Genomic DNA, 17,648 nt, shown 5'->3' with positions numbered 1-17,648 from the left:
GAGACAGCTCTCGGCGGCGTCGCCGTTCTTACATCATCTTCCTGAAATCTTTCTCGAGCTGACCACGCATGAACGTTTAACCCGTCTGTCCGTCCGTCCGTCCGTCCGTCCGCCCGCCCGCCTGCCCGCCCGCCCGTCCGTCCGTCCGTCCGTCCCTGGAGAGTGTTGAAGACCAACCTGTGCTGCTCTGGATGGTTCTGACAGTGGTGGTGCGCGGGGACGATCCTGCCTTGCGGTTGGCTCCGCCTCCTCCACGCCCCGGGGCCTCTTCCTCCTCTTCGTCCTGCGAGCAGCCCTTCTCGATGGCGCGCACGTAGCTGTGGCTGCGCACGCGGAAGCAGCCGGCGGGCACGGGCAGATCCAGCGCGTCCACCGCCTGCGACTCCATCTCGCTGAACACCGCCTCGCACAGCGCTTCGATCTGCCCGTTCACCTCCACTTCGCTCAACTGTCAACCACGAGGACAGAAGAAGCAATAACGCAACGATATTACTTGTCAGTGACTTCAGCATGCGCAAACAATAATCGAGTGGATATTCCTGGGTTATTATAAAAAGGTTCCATTGACCGCGTTGAAAAATGCAAGCCCCTGGCCGTACTCGAGCATCTTCACGACGGATGGCGCACTTGGCTTTGTCACCCGAGGCTCCGTAGGTGCCAACGTACGTAATTGGCGTGAAAGCTGGCGTGCATTTAGCAACCGAGACTCTCACCATGTCACTCTGCCACCGGGACCGCCGGGTACATGTCGACGCTTTGCGTTCGGACGCCCAGAACACTGCATGCACTTTTGGTCACAAATCAAAAAGAACGCTTGGTTATCAAAGAAAAACTTTTCTTACACTTGACAGTATCTTTTATCAGCCCTCCATCGTGTAATCAAGGCCTATGCTCATCACAATTTGGATTCCATTCCAGTTTGAATTATTCATAACCACAAGACTGCTTGGGTTTTTTTCCATGTCAGTATGTTGGCCATGGAAAATTCCAAAGAGAGGGATGCGGAGGTAAACTAGGGGCCTTCCGTGCATCTTGTCTAATTAGCCATTCCAAGTTCCAGCAGGGCAGCACATACGTGCACACGCACGCACGCACAAAGGGTCCAAGTGGGAGATGTTAGTTTCTATTCAAACTTTGTGGAAAGATGACCTGATTGTGAATTCAAGCCTCGGGAAAGCTTGCGATGGGGAAGATAGCATTCCCGCCCTGACTGGATATAGCAAAAGACAGCAGCTCGCTTGTAGGTCCAGGGAGGATTTTCCCAAGGATCCAACATCTATTAAACATGAGTAACATGTGTAAAGACCAAATGAATTCCAAAAAGTGGTGCCAAGAAACCAAATTGAGGAATTGCCGTGGCCTTTTATTGGCGCCATTTGTCACTGAGGACTTTTCAAAGGAATTCGTTGCAAAGGATTTTGTGGACCCCCCAATTTGAGAACCAAATGGCGTGGGAGGACGACGTGCGTAAGTGTGTGTGAGTGGGCGCGCGCGTGCACGTCTAACCTGGCTGATGGTGCTCATGGCTCTCATGTAGCTTTCGTTTCGGGAGCGGAACTTGGGCGAGGCCAGCAGCCCCGCCGGGTCCAAGCTGTCCAGGCTCCTATTGATAGAAACCTGGCTCACCGCCCGCAGATAGCTGTGACTCCTGATCTGCAGCTTGGGCGAGTGCTCCGTGGAAATCCTGAAGCAGGAAGAGAGCAGAAAAGAAGAAGAAGAAGAAGAAGGAAAACAAAAAAACAAAAAGGCATCAGTACACAACGGCTTGATGAATCCTTTTTGAAACATTGGGGTCCTTCAACCGAAATGGTTTTCTCCATAGCCAAAAGGATGGAAAAACGTGTTATGAGAAGGATGTACTTTGAATACGGACGGCGGGGCTTTTCCTTCTGGTGGACAATTGGCCATTTTCTCGCCCGCTTTTCTTCTCTCTCCTGATTTGATTGACGGAAAATCAGGTCAAAGAAGAATCGATCCAGCGCCACTGATTATGTACGGGCCGGCCCAATAATGTCCATTGAGGCCACCTGCATGGCGCCAGCGCTGGACAATCACCTTGGCCTCAGCCGCTCGCAGTTAGAGGGGAGGAGGGCGGGGCTGGCTGCTCTGCGGACGGAACAAGTGGCGATGAGGAGGATCGGCCAATGGCAAATCAAGCTGGCAATTTGTGGTCCATTCAAAGCCCCAAAGGGGAGGCAAAGTAGGCGCTTACTTGAGCGTGGTCATCTCGGTGAGCGACGGCTGCGTGGCCTTCAGGTAGCTGGCCCGCCGCGCCTGCGCCTTGGGCGAAGGTTCGGGGCCGCAGTCCGAGTCGTCGCCGCCGCCGTCGTCGTCGTCCTCCTCCTCAGCCATGGCTTTGACGTAGCTGCCGCTTCGCATCCTCCGGCAGGGGATCTGCTGGTCCTTGCCCAGCGGGCAGAAAGCGCCCCAGTCATCCTGAGGCACCTGCGCGCGCGCGCGCGCAGCGGGAAGGATGGCATCAAAATCCCATCGATGCTAACCCGTGAGGCCCCAACTAACCCTGAACACCCAAAAGTATTTTGCTCATAGTTTTTGCTCCGTCCTCCCAACGCGCTTCAATTATTGATGGTCCTCGGGCGCCGTCTCCCGCTCCACTGACAAAGGTAAGCCAGATAACCAAGGACAAAGGATGGGGAGGAGGGGGGGGGAATAAATGAATCAAAATAACCGCATTGGCAGTGTGAGCGAGTTTCACCAAGTCAATGAGACGCTGAGCCACGAAGATCGGAGCTCGGCTAAGACTCCACCGTCGGCTAAATAAGGTCCACGCTCGGTAATCAGATCGACACGCCGTCCGAGCGCAGCCTGCAACATCTCGGCTCAATTTCTCTGGTTGCCCGAGTGACTTTTGTTCCCTGAACCGGGCTCTTAAAATGCGGTTTCCCTCAATCTTTTCAGACGTCCTCCTCAGCGGCCGCCCTTTGCTCTTTCTCAGAGAGCCGCCGCTAAGGTTTTCATCTTCACCGCGCCTTTGTGGTTTTGCTCAAGGCCCGACGAGCACACTACAAACGGCCGCCGGCGTATGAATAGCTCCTTGCAAAGAGATACGCGCGCTTGCACGAGAGGACAAAACAATGAGTTTGATGAGAAACGTCCTGATGACCATGAGGTCGAAAGACGACTGGAGACATGCAAGAGGGGCGTCGCCCGCCCGCCCGCCCGCCCGCTCGCTCGCTCGCTCGGTCCTACCTGCAGGAAGTGGCAGGAGGCGCGTCCCCGCTCGCCTTTGGCTAGCTCTTGATCTAGGTTGACAGAGGCCTTCTGGTAGACCTCCCGTGCCCGGCTCACCGTCAGAGTGGAAGACCACGAGCTCTTCTCCGTTAGCGGGAGTGGCGGGCGGGAGCAGGACGAGCACTTGACGTCGTTGTTGCTGCGGGACGTCTCGAGAGATTGGGCGCTGATGGTGTTGTACGACTCCATAAAGTACTGCGACCGCGACTTTTCCGGGCAGCGGCGCCCCACCGTCATGACGCCCGACGGTTGGTAGAGGCGCATCTCCCGGTCCAGGGTGTCATCTGAGCTCCAGTAGCCGGAGATGGCGCTCCGCATCTTTGGCTCCGACTTGGAGCGGTCTTTGTTTTTGCCGCGCTTGTTGTGTTTCTGGGTTCCCGACGAAGACGGCGGCTCGTCGGGGCTGGATTTGCCGCCGCCGCCGTTCAGCCTCCCGCTCGGGGCGGATCCCGAAGGCCCCTCCAGGGAGTGGGACTTGGTGAAAAGCTTCTGGACCGTGTGAACCAAGTGGCGGATTCGCCCGGGGCTGTCGCTGCGTTGGTGTTCCACCACGGCCGTGCGCTTGTACTGCAGCGTGTGGTAGCCTTCCCGTCGCACGGAAGCTCGCTGATCCGACTGCTCCGGCGGGTTACGGGAGAGCCGCTCGTTGTTATTTTTGCCCTCCTCGCTCGCCGCCGCCGCCGCCGCCGTCATCGTCAGAGCCCCGCCGCACTGCTCCTTCAGCTCGTGATGGGAGCTGTAATGTCTGCGAGGGAAGGTGCAGCTGGCCAGGTCCGGCGGGTAGCCGCCGCCACATTCCGACTGGAAGGAGCTGCGCTGGGTGTAGCACGGGCGAGGCTCGCCGGCCGGGTTCAGGAAACGGGGCTGACCATCCAAGCGAGCGAGCGTCACCGAGTCGTAGGAAGCGCCGCCGCCGTGATGGTGAGCGTGGCTGCTGGACAAGCCTTTCGTGGTCATGGTAGCTGGATTAGGGTAACGATTGAGGAGGACACAGAAAGCAGAGTTAGAAATATCAAAACAGGACATCCTGTCAACTTTTTATTTGTGTCCTTCCACACTTCAACATAGCGCAGATTGATCTGCCTCCCCGTTTCCGCTCCAGCGTGTTTCGCCCGGGTCGAGGAGCATTCCTTATTTTCCAACAATTAACAATGCACTGAGGAAAAAAAATGGCCTCACCTCGGGTTCATCCGAGCTAAAATCCGCCGCTTTTTTCGGAATAGCGTCTTGCTCTCTCGCTCTCTCGCACACGCACGCACGAAAAGGCATTTATTTTTCCGCTCCTCCAATCCACCTTCTCTGAGCGCACGCAAGCAGAGAAGATAATCACTTCGGCGGTGGTTTCCGCTCCGAGAGAAAACTAATAGGCCAGCAAAAAGCATCTGACAGGGTCCCCGACCTGGCCAGGCACACCCGGCGATAAACGACCCCGGCCGGCCTCGCCACGACATCCGTAGCCGACTGGAAGCTGTGCCGGGCTAACGAGACAATGACAAGAAGGTCATTACCCCCATTTATAATGGCCTTTTGCTTGGCCACCGTGTTACGGCGAGGAAGCATAAAGAGGGCAAAATGAGACAGAGTAGGGCAATAAAAGACCCTGTTTTCACAAATAGCGAGCGGCTGGCTGACTGGCTAGCTGCCTGGGGACACTCACTTGAGCAATTTTGGCTCTCACCCCGAGATGGTGCCAAATCCAATCCAACAAGTCAAGTGTTGATTAGCAAAACCAGTCAACTAGCCAAAGGAATAAGCGGAACCGTTTGGTGCCGTTTTGTGGCATTGTCGTGGTGCTGAGTGGAACTTCATTTCGACAAAAAGAGTGCTTTGTTCCTGCTGGCATTTACAGGTCATAGGCCTACAACCTGTACAATTCACAAAAACAAACTGAGCTGCCTGCACAAGTGTGCGCAGCACCCCCTTATCGCTGGGATGTTCTACCCGTCGTGTTCCATCCCTCGCTCTCACACACGCACACACACACACACACACACACACGCACACACACGCACACACACACGCGCACACACACTTCTAGCGCGGCGCTAGCTACCGAGCATGTCCGGCCGAAGGTATTCATTGCGGTGGACAAGGGCTCCCTCCCTTCTGCTGGCCGCTGGAGCGGAGAATGTGACCTAAATAAAAGGGCCCTCACGGTGATCCGCCAAGCAGCTGTCCGCACACCGCTGCGCTAAAGCTGAAAAGCTGAAGGTGGGTCATGCTGGCGTTACACACACCCACACACACACGCACGCACACACACCAAGGCACAAACTGCGATGGCCCCTCCGCCTGGTAAAGTTGCTCAAGCAGAAGAGGAGGACCTGCTGCTTGCGTTGCGCTCGTCATACAGCCACCGGTGACGGACTGGGCGGACAGCTGCGCCTCCGTCTATGGGACGGATTCACGCAGGCGTGAAACGAGAAAATCCTCGAGAGCGGCCATTCCCAACCACTGTGCCGCAAGAAATTAGCCGCGGGAAAATCCCCAATTGACTTCATTAAAAATGATTGTTTATTTACTCATCATCGCCATGCTGCTGCTGTTAATAAATGCATTTGTTTTCAAAAAACTTGTTTGGAATATCCATGCTTTACTACCTACCAAAATCTTTTATGCAATGACCTTTACAGGTCGCTTATATTACTTCACACAAACACTACGTCCATCTGCTCCTAGTTCGGCCCTCCGGTCCAAATTTAGAACCCAGTTCGGCCCGCGAGTCAAAAAGTTTGCCCACCCCTGTGATAGCATCATCGCCATGCTGTTAGCATCATCGCCATGCTGTTAGCATCATCGCCATGCTGCTAGCATCATCGCCATGCTGCTAGCATCATTGCCTTGGATCAACATCTCCCGCCGGCCAAGAGGGCAAAAAGCTAGAGGCAGTCATTAGCATTTCCGAGGCCTCAGGCCACAGCGAGGCAAACTGGCCAGTTCGAACGCCACGTGGTCACGGCCGCCGTTTGACACCTAGCGCACGCACGCACGCACGCACACACAATCTGGTCACGTCGCCTTCTCTCAGTGCGGAAACACTCGGTACTAAATCATCTTTTAGACTTTGTTTGTAATTAGCGCGCCAAATGCACGGGACCGACGGGGGCAAAATTGTGCGTACGGAGCAGAAAGGCAACACTAACGCTAAATGGGTCCCCCAGTGAATATATTTGCATGGATTAGTGTTCTACGTGGATTGCCTTTAAAAAGTAAACAGCAATCAAAATGCAGAATTGGAAAAGGTGACTTTTCACACCTGATTAGGGAGCCTTTTCAAAGCATAGCAATCTCACCGCACACACACTGACCTGCGTCAGCGTCTCAACTTGGGCATCTTGTCGTTGAATTGTGCCGCCTTTGCTCAGCGCTCGCTCATCTCTCCACCTGCAAAGCCAACCAAAAGACCAGAGTGGGTGACTGAGGAAGCCGCCAGCGTCAATCAAAACCACACGTGGTGGTGGTGGTGGTGGTGGTGGTGGTGGCGGCGGTGGCTTGTTTTCTTTCAGCTTTCCCGCTGTTGAATTCTCATTTGGAGGATTAAAAAAAAAAAAATCCCAGACGAAAAGAAATCAAATCGCTCCGTTTTCAAAGTGGTGAGATTAGACCACCTGAAAATGTGGCTGTGAGAAGAACGAGCAAAGAGCAGTCCTGTTTGGCCACGGCGCTTTTGTTCTGTTCTCAATATCCAAGCAATCCACAGGCAGTTTGCGGGAACAACTGTACCAAACCAAAACAAAGAGAGATGTAACAAACTCCACCAACTAAAAATCAGGGCAAAAAAAATGAGTGCAGGATAAATAAGTACGTGTGTGTGTGTGTGTGTGTGTGTCTCCATATGCTACAGCACGATACGAAATAGGCCTCTCTGTATTCATAAATCTCCTGAGGCACAATCAATGGTTGAAAGCAATACATAAAAGATGAGCTAGTTTGACCTCTGCTCTGGAAAGGAGGAGGACACAGAGAGACAGACAGACAGAGAGACAGACAGAGAGACAGACAGAGAGACAGACAGAGAGACAGACAGAGAGACAGACAGAGAGAGAGACAGAGAGAGGGCGCGCTTTGAAGTTGAGGCACATGAGGATGGATGGATGGATGGATGGATGGATGGATGGATGGACGGATGGATGGATGGATGGATGGATGGACGGACGGATGGACGGATGGACGGACGGACGGGGGCTGCTCGCTATGAGTCGTCAGCAAGCGACAACAGCCCGGCCCGGGGCCCCGCCCGGCCCGGCATGATGCATCAGGAGAATGACACAGAAGCGCAATTTCAGAGCTCCCGACCTTGGCGATGATGTAGAAATGAGTTCCACTTGCAATGACACTTTGGGCTGATTTCATTCATGAATTTGAATCCAAGTCCAAAACATCCGTACATTTGCTCTTACCCTGGCCAGTGAGCGATCTGTCCCTGGATGCACATGAAGCCTTGCCAAAAGCAAAAGTGCCCAGCAGACGTGGTGGCAGAAGCGCATGACGTGCAGCTGTGTTCATGTTAGCCAAATGGATCCCAACAGCAATGAAGGAGTTCCAAAGACGGTGGCCCGCTCGCTCAGTTCTTAATGATCTGGCGCTCGCCGTCAGTGGCGCCCGGCAGCTCGTAAGCTAAGCTAACTTGAGCCTGGCTTGGCTAAAAAGGCGCCATTGTGGCACTATTCAGAATGGCGCAGGATTATAAATAATGGCAGAGAATGCTGTCCAGCTTCAGCAAAATAGCGCCGTTAGCCATGCTAAGCTAGCATTAGCGCTGTAAAGTGCTTTATTTCCCTCCTCCTCTTTGCAATAATATGACGAGTCTCTCTGTTCTGTTCCTTTGTCCCACCCCATGCTTAATCGGTGTTCCTCGCCTCCCTCACTATATCTGTATCTATCCTCCCTCCCTCCCTCCAACCCATAGACAATCTCGCCGCATCTTTCCACGGCTCATCACTCTTGCCGGCTCGGTCAAAATAACAGCCGCTATCTATCAGAAATTTTTTTATAACAGGGGGACAATTTTGCGGAGGAGCCGGGCGGCCGGCTGGGCCTCTCGCCGTCTTGTAGTGCAGCCAAGCGCTGTCATTTTAACAAGAAATCTGATGCGGGCCGGGTCGGCCCATTCATCTGAACACGCGGCGGATGAGGGAGGGCTGTACGCTAAACAGGCCGGAAAGAAGGAAGCGGGCGAGGCGGGGCGAGGCGGGGCGGGGCGAGGCGGGGCGAGGCGGGGCGGGGCGAGGCGAGGCGAGGCGAGGCGAGGCGAGGCGAGGCGAGGCGAGGCGAGGCGAGGCGAGGCGATGAAGCCCGCTCACAAGCTCATCAGGCCAAATCAATGCCAACTAATCCTGAGCCAATTACGCAACGTCCTCCGAGCGGCTGCAACCCGTATCAATTTCTTTCCTACTTGTCGCTGTGAACTCATTGATTTGAGCGCCCGGCGCGGAAGGCAGACAAATGAGGGAATGTGCTTTGGTTGGAAGTTGTTGTTTTTTTTCTTTCCCATTTCTAAAACCTCTTTCAAAACTACTTGGCCGGGGATTTGCACAAGATGATGAAAAGGTTCAAGGTAGTGGAAACAAAAATGGCGGATTGTACTTTAGTCTCCTGTTGACAGTCTTAATGAGATGAACATTTAAAAAAAAAAAAAAAAAAAGAACACTGAGTTTTTTCCAAAAGAAGCACAATGTTAGTGTTCCAAAGGTATTTGATCAGTTGAGAGTGTTGAAGCTGGCTGGGCTGGCTCCCGCAACCCGCAAGGCAGGGCAGGGCAGGGCAGGGCAGGGCCAACAAAGGAACAATCGGATTGAAGTCAATGAAGGAGAGGAGAGAAAAAGGAGCATCAATCTTGAGGGATTTAGCTCAGATTTAGGGGGGGGGGGATGCTTTTATAATCTGTATTTAAATACAAATCAGAAGGGATCAAGCTGAGCGACTTTAAGAGCAGAAGCAAGCCAGCCAGCCAGCCAGCCAGCCAGCCAGCCAGCCAGCCAGCCAGCCAGCCAGCCAGCCAGCCAGCCAAGAGTCGCTTGCTAGGAGATTCAAAACACGGCCGTGCGAGTTTGAGCCCGGAACGGACAAACTCCATCGTCATGAGGCGCTGCCAAGGTGAGCCGGCTCAGATAGGGCGGCACGGCCCGGCCGGCCGTGCCGGCCTATCTGAGCTGGCCGAGCGAGAGCGCTGCGCAAGGTTAAAAGTTCACGGCGTACTGCTGCCAGGTAAGCAGATTAATAAAACATGAGCGCCCATTTTCTGGCTGTGCTGAGGTTCTTTTTTTTGTTTTGTTTTTTGCACTAGACCACAAATGTACTTTGTACAGTGGCTCCAGCCTGGAGCGGCGCAGTCCTGCACGCCTGGCTTCTTATGTGGAGCCTTTGACAGCTCCTGGGACGCAAAGACACGCACAGTCACAAAGGAGGGAGGGAGGGAGGGAGGGAGGGAGGGAGGGAGGGAGGGAGGGAGGGAGGGAGGGAGGGAGGGAGGGAGGGAGGGAGGGAGGGAGGGAGGGAGGGAGGGAGAAGTGGGGGGATGTAAACATCATTTGGATGCGGAGGCACGTTCCTCCCTCCATCTGCTCTCACATATGAACATGAAAATGATTCTCGTTTCAAAAAGTTCTTTTAGCACGCTCGAAACATCCGCTACGTGGTGATCTACATCGAGCACGGAGAAACATCTGCATCTCGAGCAAAGGTTGTCAAAATGAGGCTGAGAGGGACAACGCTGCTGCAAAAATAATGGCACCAATTAACATGGAAAGGGATGGAGATGATGAGGATGATGAGGATGCATCCTTTTTTAATTGAGCAATTTCAACTCGTCTCGCTAGAGTATGATCTGATCTAAAAGCAAGCCATCCGTCACTCCATTAGGGACATTTGCGCCCTATTCATAGAACTAACAGAAATAAGTTGTAGAATTGTCAATTGTGGAGGTTCACTCCATTTTCTACGTCACATTCCTCCGTTGTAAAAACGTCAGAATGAAGAGTAGCCAGCCGCCTGCCGTCCATGCTTAACACAGGCGCAAGGACGTACTTGCGTATGCGCGCGCGCCGCTTCTCCCGCCTACACAGCAAATCATGATGACAGTGACTGCTCATCCCGCCGGCTGCCGCGAGCGACGTCAACGCTGGCCCAGATTTCATCCGATTATACAAATGACATCATCAAGTGTGTTTGGCTGCCCCGCCCACTCGCGCAAGCAAACATGTTTGCGTCGCTCCACATCAGGGCTGTGGACTCGGTCGGATTTTTGCACCGAGTCCGGCTGTCCATTTTTTCTGTTAATTCATGTGACTGCTTAGTCTTTATTCAAGGCTAATTTAGATCAAAATCCAAATAATTACAACAGTTTTGTGATGGCTTTGTCTTTATTAAACATATAAACGAATACAATATACAGATACTTTCAAGTTTTAATCATTAATTACACCATTATAGCTCAGACATTTATCTAAACACAAATAATTAGTGACGACCCCACAACTATCGAAACACATCAATGATATAAGCTGGGGGACATAATCGTCCTTGACATTGGTGCATAATGTAAACATTAGCCTAAGTGCAACTCAACGTGGCCGCATTGATCGTAACTTACGCTCCGTTTCCCCCCCAAATCTAGAGGCAAAACATTGTTCTCGCGCTGCTTCCGGGTTCTTCCATCTTGGCTGCGCGCAGGGCATTGTGGGTCTTGTACGTGCACGCACGGAGGCAGGCAGGCAGGCAGGCAGGCAGGCAGGCAGGCAGGCGCGGGCGCGCACGCAACAACTAAATTTGTCTTCATAACAAGCAAGCAGGGCTGTGGACAGTATTCCTACGCGCATTCTCAGCAGCGTGATGAAAATAAAATTGAACGTATTTCTTCGGTGGACTCGGTCAAAATCAGCACCGAGTCCGAGTCCGCCAAAAATGACCGAGTCCGACCGAGTCCGAGTCCCCGAGTCCACAGCCCTGCTCCAAATCTATTGTAAAAAGCACCCGAGTGCGTGAAAGTCACCAAGAAGCGAGCGAGCGAGCAAGCGAGCGAGCGAGCAAGCGAGCGAGCGAGCAAGCGAGCGGCTTTGGCCCTGCCTGCTCACAGAAGGTGGCTGCATCTGCTGATCTGCAGGCCGCTCCAAGAACGTGGCCGTGTGCTTCTTCTGCGTATCTATCTGTCCGGGAGAGACAGGCAGAAATGAGCCTCCCTGCTTGCTCTGCAGTATAACAACAGGGATTGGTGCGCTGCGCTGCGCTGCGCTGCTCAGCTTAGCTCAGCTCAGCTTAGCTCAGCTCAGCTCAGGTGGCTGGCGTGCGTGCGTGACTCCCACTGTCACTGAAAATTAGCACACTTTGATGATCTTTACTGTCATGCCAAGACAACTTATCCTGTATGTTTGGAAATCGGTCAACCAAATAAGACGGGGAAAAGGCTAGTGATGGCAAAATAGAAATATATTGACTTTTTTTTTTTTTTAACATGGCGTTCAGCAAATAGTATGAAAACAGTCCAAAAATGGATTTTTTTTTGGGCTCGGCAGCGGACTTGCGTACAGGAGGCGTCGTCGAGATACTACAATCGCCCGCCACCATAAAAACGATCATTACAGCAGACGAAGCCTTGAGGGAGGGAGGCAGTTTGGCGTTCACAGCCCTCCAAAGCTATTGGCGGCTGCCGACCCTGACTAAGCCCTCTCCCTCCCCCCGCCCGCCTGCCTGCCTGCCTGCGCACTCTTTTGTCGCTGCTACGCCGGTTTGAATGTCCTCACGGTTTTCATGCTTTCACGGTCTGGCAGGGGCTGGTGAGCATTTGGAGGAATGAAAACAAATAAGGGCATCTTCTCAACCACGCGCCAATTGCGCAATAAAGGCCTTGAAATGACACACGCCATCAATTTGGTGCGCGGGTGGGTCGGCTTGGATTTGAAAAAGATTTCTTTCAAAGTTGCATTTCAATGGGAAGGTGCTCTTCAGAAAGGAAGAGACAAAGTATTCACCACTTTTTCTTCTCGGAATCCGAGCGGGACACCAGTTGAGCTCCCACCTGAGCCCGGATGTCAGCTTCAAAGCTTGTCCCGGATGAAAATGAATATTGGATCGACATTTGAAAATGATCTGCGCCGATCTCGCGTTAGTGCTTTGATGTTGTCGTCAAAGCTACCGAGTCTGATGGCGACCATCAACGCAACGCCTAAGGCCGTTGGGAAAGGAAGAAGAGAAAGAAAGAAGCAAGTGCCGGCCAGCCTGGATGGACAACAGATTGGATGTGCCAGCCAGCCAGCCAGCCAGCCAGCCAGCCAGCCAGCCAGCCATCCGCTATGTCAACTGTAGTAAGATAACTTGGCTAGGGAATCTCAATGAAAAAGGAATCAAACCTGCACACAAACACGCAGAGCAGTGCAAAGGATGGGGCGCTGTCCTTGGTCCTGAACTCGTTTTCCAAGTTCATTTGCCCCTTGATATTTGAGACACGCAAAAAAGGCACAAAACCTGCTTCCCCGAAATCTCTTGTCCTGAACTCAATCCAAAGACACTTTCATCACGTAGATGGAGATTATCCATCCTAAAAATGCCGCATGTCTCAGTGAAAGCACAGACAAAAGCGGTGAATGAATCTATTTTGTTAAACAATAAGCCGGCTAATTGCCAACCTGCTCGCTCAGGACACAGACGGAAGGAAGCCTGACCTCCAGATGTCTATTTTCTGCTTACATTTTCAAAAGGTATCATTCGTGTGCGAGTCTGAAAGTAGCAAAAGGGACCTTGATGGCACCAGAAGAGAACATGAAGAAGATTGCCAGCCGTCTTTTCGTCAGCGAGAGCAGCAGCAGCCACCCTCCCTCTCCCTCCCTCCCTCCCTCCCTCCCTCCCTCCCTCCCTTTTGCCGGGGAAGCAAAGAGGAGGGGTGGGGAAGAAAAAAAAAAAAAAGTACTCTCAGAGGATAGCCCATGTGGGAAAGACACTCCGTGCAGGTGCAAAGTGAGCCATTGCACCAATAAGACAAGTTGGCTTTCAAGCCAATGAACGGATGCTCGGGGGGGAGGGGCCGCTCCCGATTCTTCTGTACAAAATACAAACAAAACAATGCATACACCAATTAGATCTTGAGACCTTAGCGTGAACTGATTTGCTGGTGGTGGAGAGCTAAGGCTGAGGCTCATAGGAAATTGCGGATGGCTAATGCTATAACGATAGCTGCTATACGCGCGAGGCTATTTCGTGTCAAAATAGGCTGCTCTGTTAATGTTTCGAGTAAATCTACGGATCGATATGGAAGGGAAACATAGGTAAGTAGTACCAATGCGTTAGATCGAACTTTAGTCAGTTCCAATCATTTTATAGGAGATTGTTTGAGAAACGCGATTGTTTACGTTGGTTATTGGCTAGTGGGTGCATACCGCAACCCTAGTCAACCTCAGTTTGTTGCAGTAAAGCTTCTATTTTATGCGCCTTATAGTCCGGTGCGCCTTACATATGGACAAAGTTTTAAAATGGGCCGTTCATTGAAGGTGCGCCTTATACCCCGGTGCGCCTAATAGGGCGCAAAATACGGTAATTGATGGGATTTGCTGACGGAATGAACATTGGGGATGTACGCGCGCGCTCGCTCGCTCGCTCCCTCCTCGGCGGGCCGACCGGCGCCTTGGGCCCGCAGCAAAGGCGACAGAGGCCCATGTAAATGTCAGCGTCTCTGAGGCGCACCTCTGCCGAGCGTGAAATGAAATCTGGCAGGCAGAGTTTGGGGGGCCTGGCCTTCCATCGCGCTTGCCCAATAACAATCTGGACCGGACCCCCTTCCATTATTGCCAATCCCAGCCAGCAAGCCCCCCAAAGCTGGCCTTTACTTTCAAATCAAAAAGCATTATTATTATTGCTGCGGTGGAATCTGCTATCTTTGATAATGCCATCTAATCCTTGGGGGGCTCATACAATCAGGATTATTGTATGTAAAACAATCAATATACATAGGTGACTGCTTTGGGCTTTTGCTGTGATAGGGCAGTTGGAGTAAGGTTCCCAACAATCTTTACTGCCGCACAGAGAGCGAGTCAAGAAGAGCCACACTGGGCGGATTTGACAGCGTGCCGTCAGCATCGGTGTTATTTCCCGTTGAAAAAGTCAAGGGATCAATGAAATGGCTGCCATTGCAAAAGACTTGCCTTTAGTCATTGTTAGCAGCCAAGCGCTTACTACAGCAAGGGCTCTTCGTCCCCTTCGTCCGTTCCATTGGGGGGCGGCGGCGGTGGCGGCGGCAGCTTAACTCAGCTAAGGGCTTCTTAAATAAAACTCCTGGCTTTAAATAAACCCGAGCGGCGGACGCACACGGCGGTGACTTTCTAGGATGCTTGCGCACGTGACGGTCCGGCCCTCCCGTGCCAATGGTAGAAGGCCGCTGGAAGATTCAACATTGTAGCTTCCGAAAAAAGTCAGCCCTGTGGATCGTGCAGTGTCTTTGCCAAACGACACTTTGGAACTGGCAGTGGTGCCGCCCGCTCGCATGCCCGCTCGCACGCCCGCTCTCACGCCCGCCCGCCCGCCCGCTCGCTCGCTCGCACGCCCGCTCTCACGCCCGCCCGCCCGCTCGCGCCCGTCCGCCCACAGCTCACGTCAGGCCTCTGCTTCAGGCAGATGTCTGTCACGAGCCCAATGGATTGATCAAAGGCCTCCTCGTCGTCCAGCAAGAGCCGGCGAGGTATTTGAGGCCTGGCTAATTAAAGGGACATCCGGCAAGGGGAAATCTAGCGCATCTGCTCGTCATACAGAATCTGTTGCCACTCAATATGACTTTGCGTGTATCCCGGAACCTTTATGAGCTGCTGTCAAAAGCGTTAGATCCCGTCAGCGCCCTTTCACCACAAATGTCAGCCATCTCCGACCATCACGCTCAGGAGAGGAGACAGGCCAATCTCAAGGCTTCCTAGCGCTCGGTCGGCTCTGCGTGGAGATACGTAGATGCGAGCCGGCGGGCGGGCGGGCGGGCGGGCGGCTCTAAACACGCAAACGGTGTCGGAGCCAAAGAAGTGGAACAAAGCGCAAACTGCTCGCTCCAAATGCAAAGGGAAAAAGGAGTCAAACCAGGAATATTGACTTGCGCCAGGAACTTCTGCAATGGCTTTTTTCTTCTTTCCTTTCGCCGTCCCGTTGTCAATAAGGCCGAGCCACCGAGCCACCGAGCACTCGCACGAGCTTCAAGTGCTGTGGCAAAAGTGCACTTAGCATGCAGCAGCTGATACACACGTGGCCTCCCGCCCCTGGTGGATTGGCTTAGCTAGCCAACAATGCTAGCGGCCTTTGGCAGTCAGAGCATGCTCCAGGAGCTGGAGGCAGGGCAAACAAACACGGCTGCCAGCCATTAAAGCAGCCTGCCGACAGCTCCCGTACGACCCGTCTGAGTGCGCCCTACGTGAGCCACGTCGGTCTCAACAGAACGCGCCCTGTTGTCGGCCGCTCGCCACTGCAAATGCAGCCAAAGTAGGGAAGAGACCCGGAAGCTCGGCCGGCTCGCTGGCACTCTGGTCCGGCTGACTCATCGATGCTGTTCCCCTCAGCATCATTACAACACCGCTGCGACTCGTGGCCTTGAGATAATCAAATCTGAGGCCGGACAAGTTGTGACTAATGACTATAACGGGAAGCAACAAAAAAAAAAAACCCACAGATGTCGGTCAATAGCATCTCTTCAGCCGATTCAAATGTGATTGATGCTGTGCAGCTTCTTTGACAATAAAAACAGGATAAGAAGAATTATTCTAACCATCGTCACTGATGGCGGGCTGCTTTTTTCCCATTTAAAAAAACAGGCAAGAAGAAGAGGCTTGTGGCTCCACACCTCATTAGCCCAAATGTTCAGTTCAGCGTTCCCGCTATGTACAACTGCAAACGCGCGCTTGCCTTTGCTAATCTACTCGAGCTTACGCGGCTGACCCCTTGGCCTCCGGCTGACCTCTTGGTCTTCGTCCTTCCTTGACCCCCCATGCGCCATGTGAGCTCATCGGGTACGCTGTGGGAAATGATCCGATTTCACTTAAGTGGTCTGAAAATGATTTTGTTACAGCAAATGCCGGGTACATACTAAAAGGCAGAGCCATTAAATGGCCACCTTTGCCTTTCAACTCACAAAAGACATCCATTTTCCGTCACAGCTGGAGTCTTTTTACAGATGTGGCGTTTGCGGGCGCTGGTCATTTGCGCCTGATGAATTTCCCACGCTACCCCTAGTTTTTTGTCTTTCTTTCCTTCCTTTGACAACGGGAATCACACGAGATGCATGGTTCAGGCAATTGACAAGGCCCGGGGCGCTGGTGGGAGATGAAAGGGGGATTTTGCTTGACTCAACATCACAATCTGTGCTCTGTCACAAGGCAAGCGGCAAAACTACCAAAAGAAACGGACTTCTTCCACCAGATTAAAAAAACAAAACCCTGAGCTTTTTTTCTGTTCTTAAGTGCCAAATCGCCAAAACACACATTTCGGACCAAAAAGCGGCAAAAAGAAACATCAACTTGGACTTTTTTCTGCTCTGCGATCAACACCTAAATTTCTACTGCAATATGATTGAAGTATTAACTGTATGATTCATATTATGTTGTATCGGTGTGACCTTCTCAACAACCCCCGCCAGGCAGGCAGGCAGGCAGGCAGCACATCCATCCCTCGACTGCCCTATCCATCCATCTATCTATCCATCTATCCATCTATCTATCTATCAAATTCCCGAAGCACGGCTTGATTGGACGGATGCATTTAGTCGGTGGCTCATTATGGCTTCACACTTAGTGGCTAATAGGGAGGAAATGAAACTTTCAGGCATGCATGCATACGCGCAAAAAGCTGCGTTCGCACGTGCACACTCGCCCTGAAAAGGCTTTGCGCGGCGGCGGCGGCGGCGGCGGGCAAACATTTGGCGCATTTGTCTTGCTTGCTTCTCTTACCTTGGCAACGCAGCTCGGCGGCGTCCGTCTGGCGAGCAGGAAGCCCCGCACGATATTCCTTCGCACTGACCTGACTGCATGCGGCGTGGATGCGGTAGTAGGACGTCACTCGTGTGGCCGGCTCCAACACGCCGCCGTCCAAGTGTCGCCCAGCATGGCTCCGTGTGTTCGGCTGCATTGGCATCACGGAGCACGTGCGTGCCGATGTGTTTGCATGCGTGAGGGCGGGAGGGAGCGAGCGAGCGAGCCAGCGAGGGAGGGAGCGAGCGAGCCAGCGAGGGAGGGAGGGAGGGAGGGAGGGAGGGAGGGAGGGAGCGAGCGAGCGAGCGAGCGAGCGGACACAAGCGGCACATGATGGGGAGGAGGCAAACCCTGGCTTGGACTTCCGGCTCAGATCCAAGCAAGCCTAAGCGAACGTCAAACTGACCGACCGACCGACCGACCGACCGACCTACCGGTCAAGTGGTACTGGAAATTGGAAAATCAAATGCAATT

At 53.0% G+C, this 17,648-nt stretch overlaps 1 protein-coding gene across 4 annotated transcripts in view; it reads right to left on the bottom strand.

Annotated features, from left to right (window-relative positions):
- The window catches only part of dlgap1b (discs, large (Drosophila) homolog-associated protein 1b), a 59,664-nt gene that overhangs the window by 14,505 nt on the left and 27,511 nt on the right, over positions 1-17,648 (bottom strand). For 3 of the 4 annotated variants that reach the window (XM_061266136.1, XM_061266137.1, XM_061266134.1), the window contains 6 exons: positions 6,561-6,636; positions 3,211-4,214; positions 2,213-2,445; positions 2,056-2,106; positions 1,507-1,684; positions 178-448 (listed from right to left, as the gene is read on the bottom strand). In XM_061266136.1, coding sequence (XP_061122120.1) covers positions 178-448; positions 1,507-1,684; positions 2,056-2,106; positions 2,213-2,445; positions 3,211-4,209 — 1,732 coding nt within the window. In that variant the 5' untranslated portion in view covers positions 4,210-4,214; positions 6,561-6,636. The remainder of the gene's footprint in view (positions 1-177; positions 449-1,506; positions 1,685-2,055; positions 2,107-2,212; positions 2,446-3,210; positions 4,215-6,560; positions 6,637-17,648) is intronic. The other variant, XM_061266138.1, reaches the window with a different exon arrangement.

The sequence above is a fragment of the Syngnathus typhle genome, linkage group LG19 (genome assembly GCF_033458585.1).
Source record: "Syngnathus typhle isolate RoL2023-S1 ecotype Sweden linkage group LG19, RoL_Styp_1.0, whole genome shotgun sequence".
Classification (NCBI taxonomy): domain Eukaryota; kingdom Metazoa; phylum Chordata; class Actinopteri; order Syngnathiformes; family Syngnathidae; genus Syngnathus; species Syngnathus typhle.
Note: the sequence above shows the minus strand (reverse complement) of the source record. Positions and strands in the feature narration are given on the sequence as shown.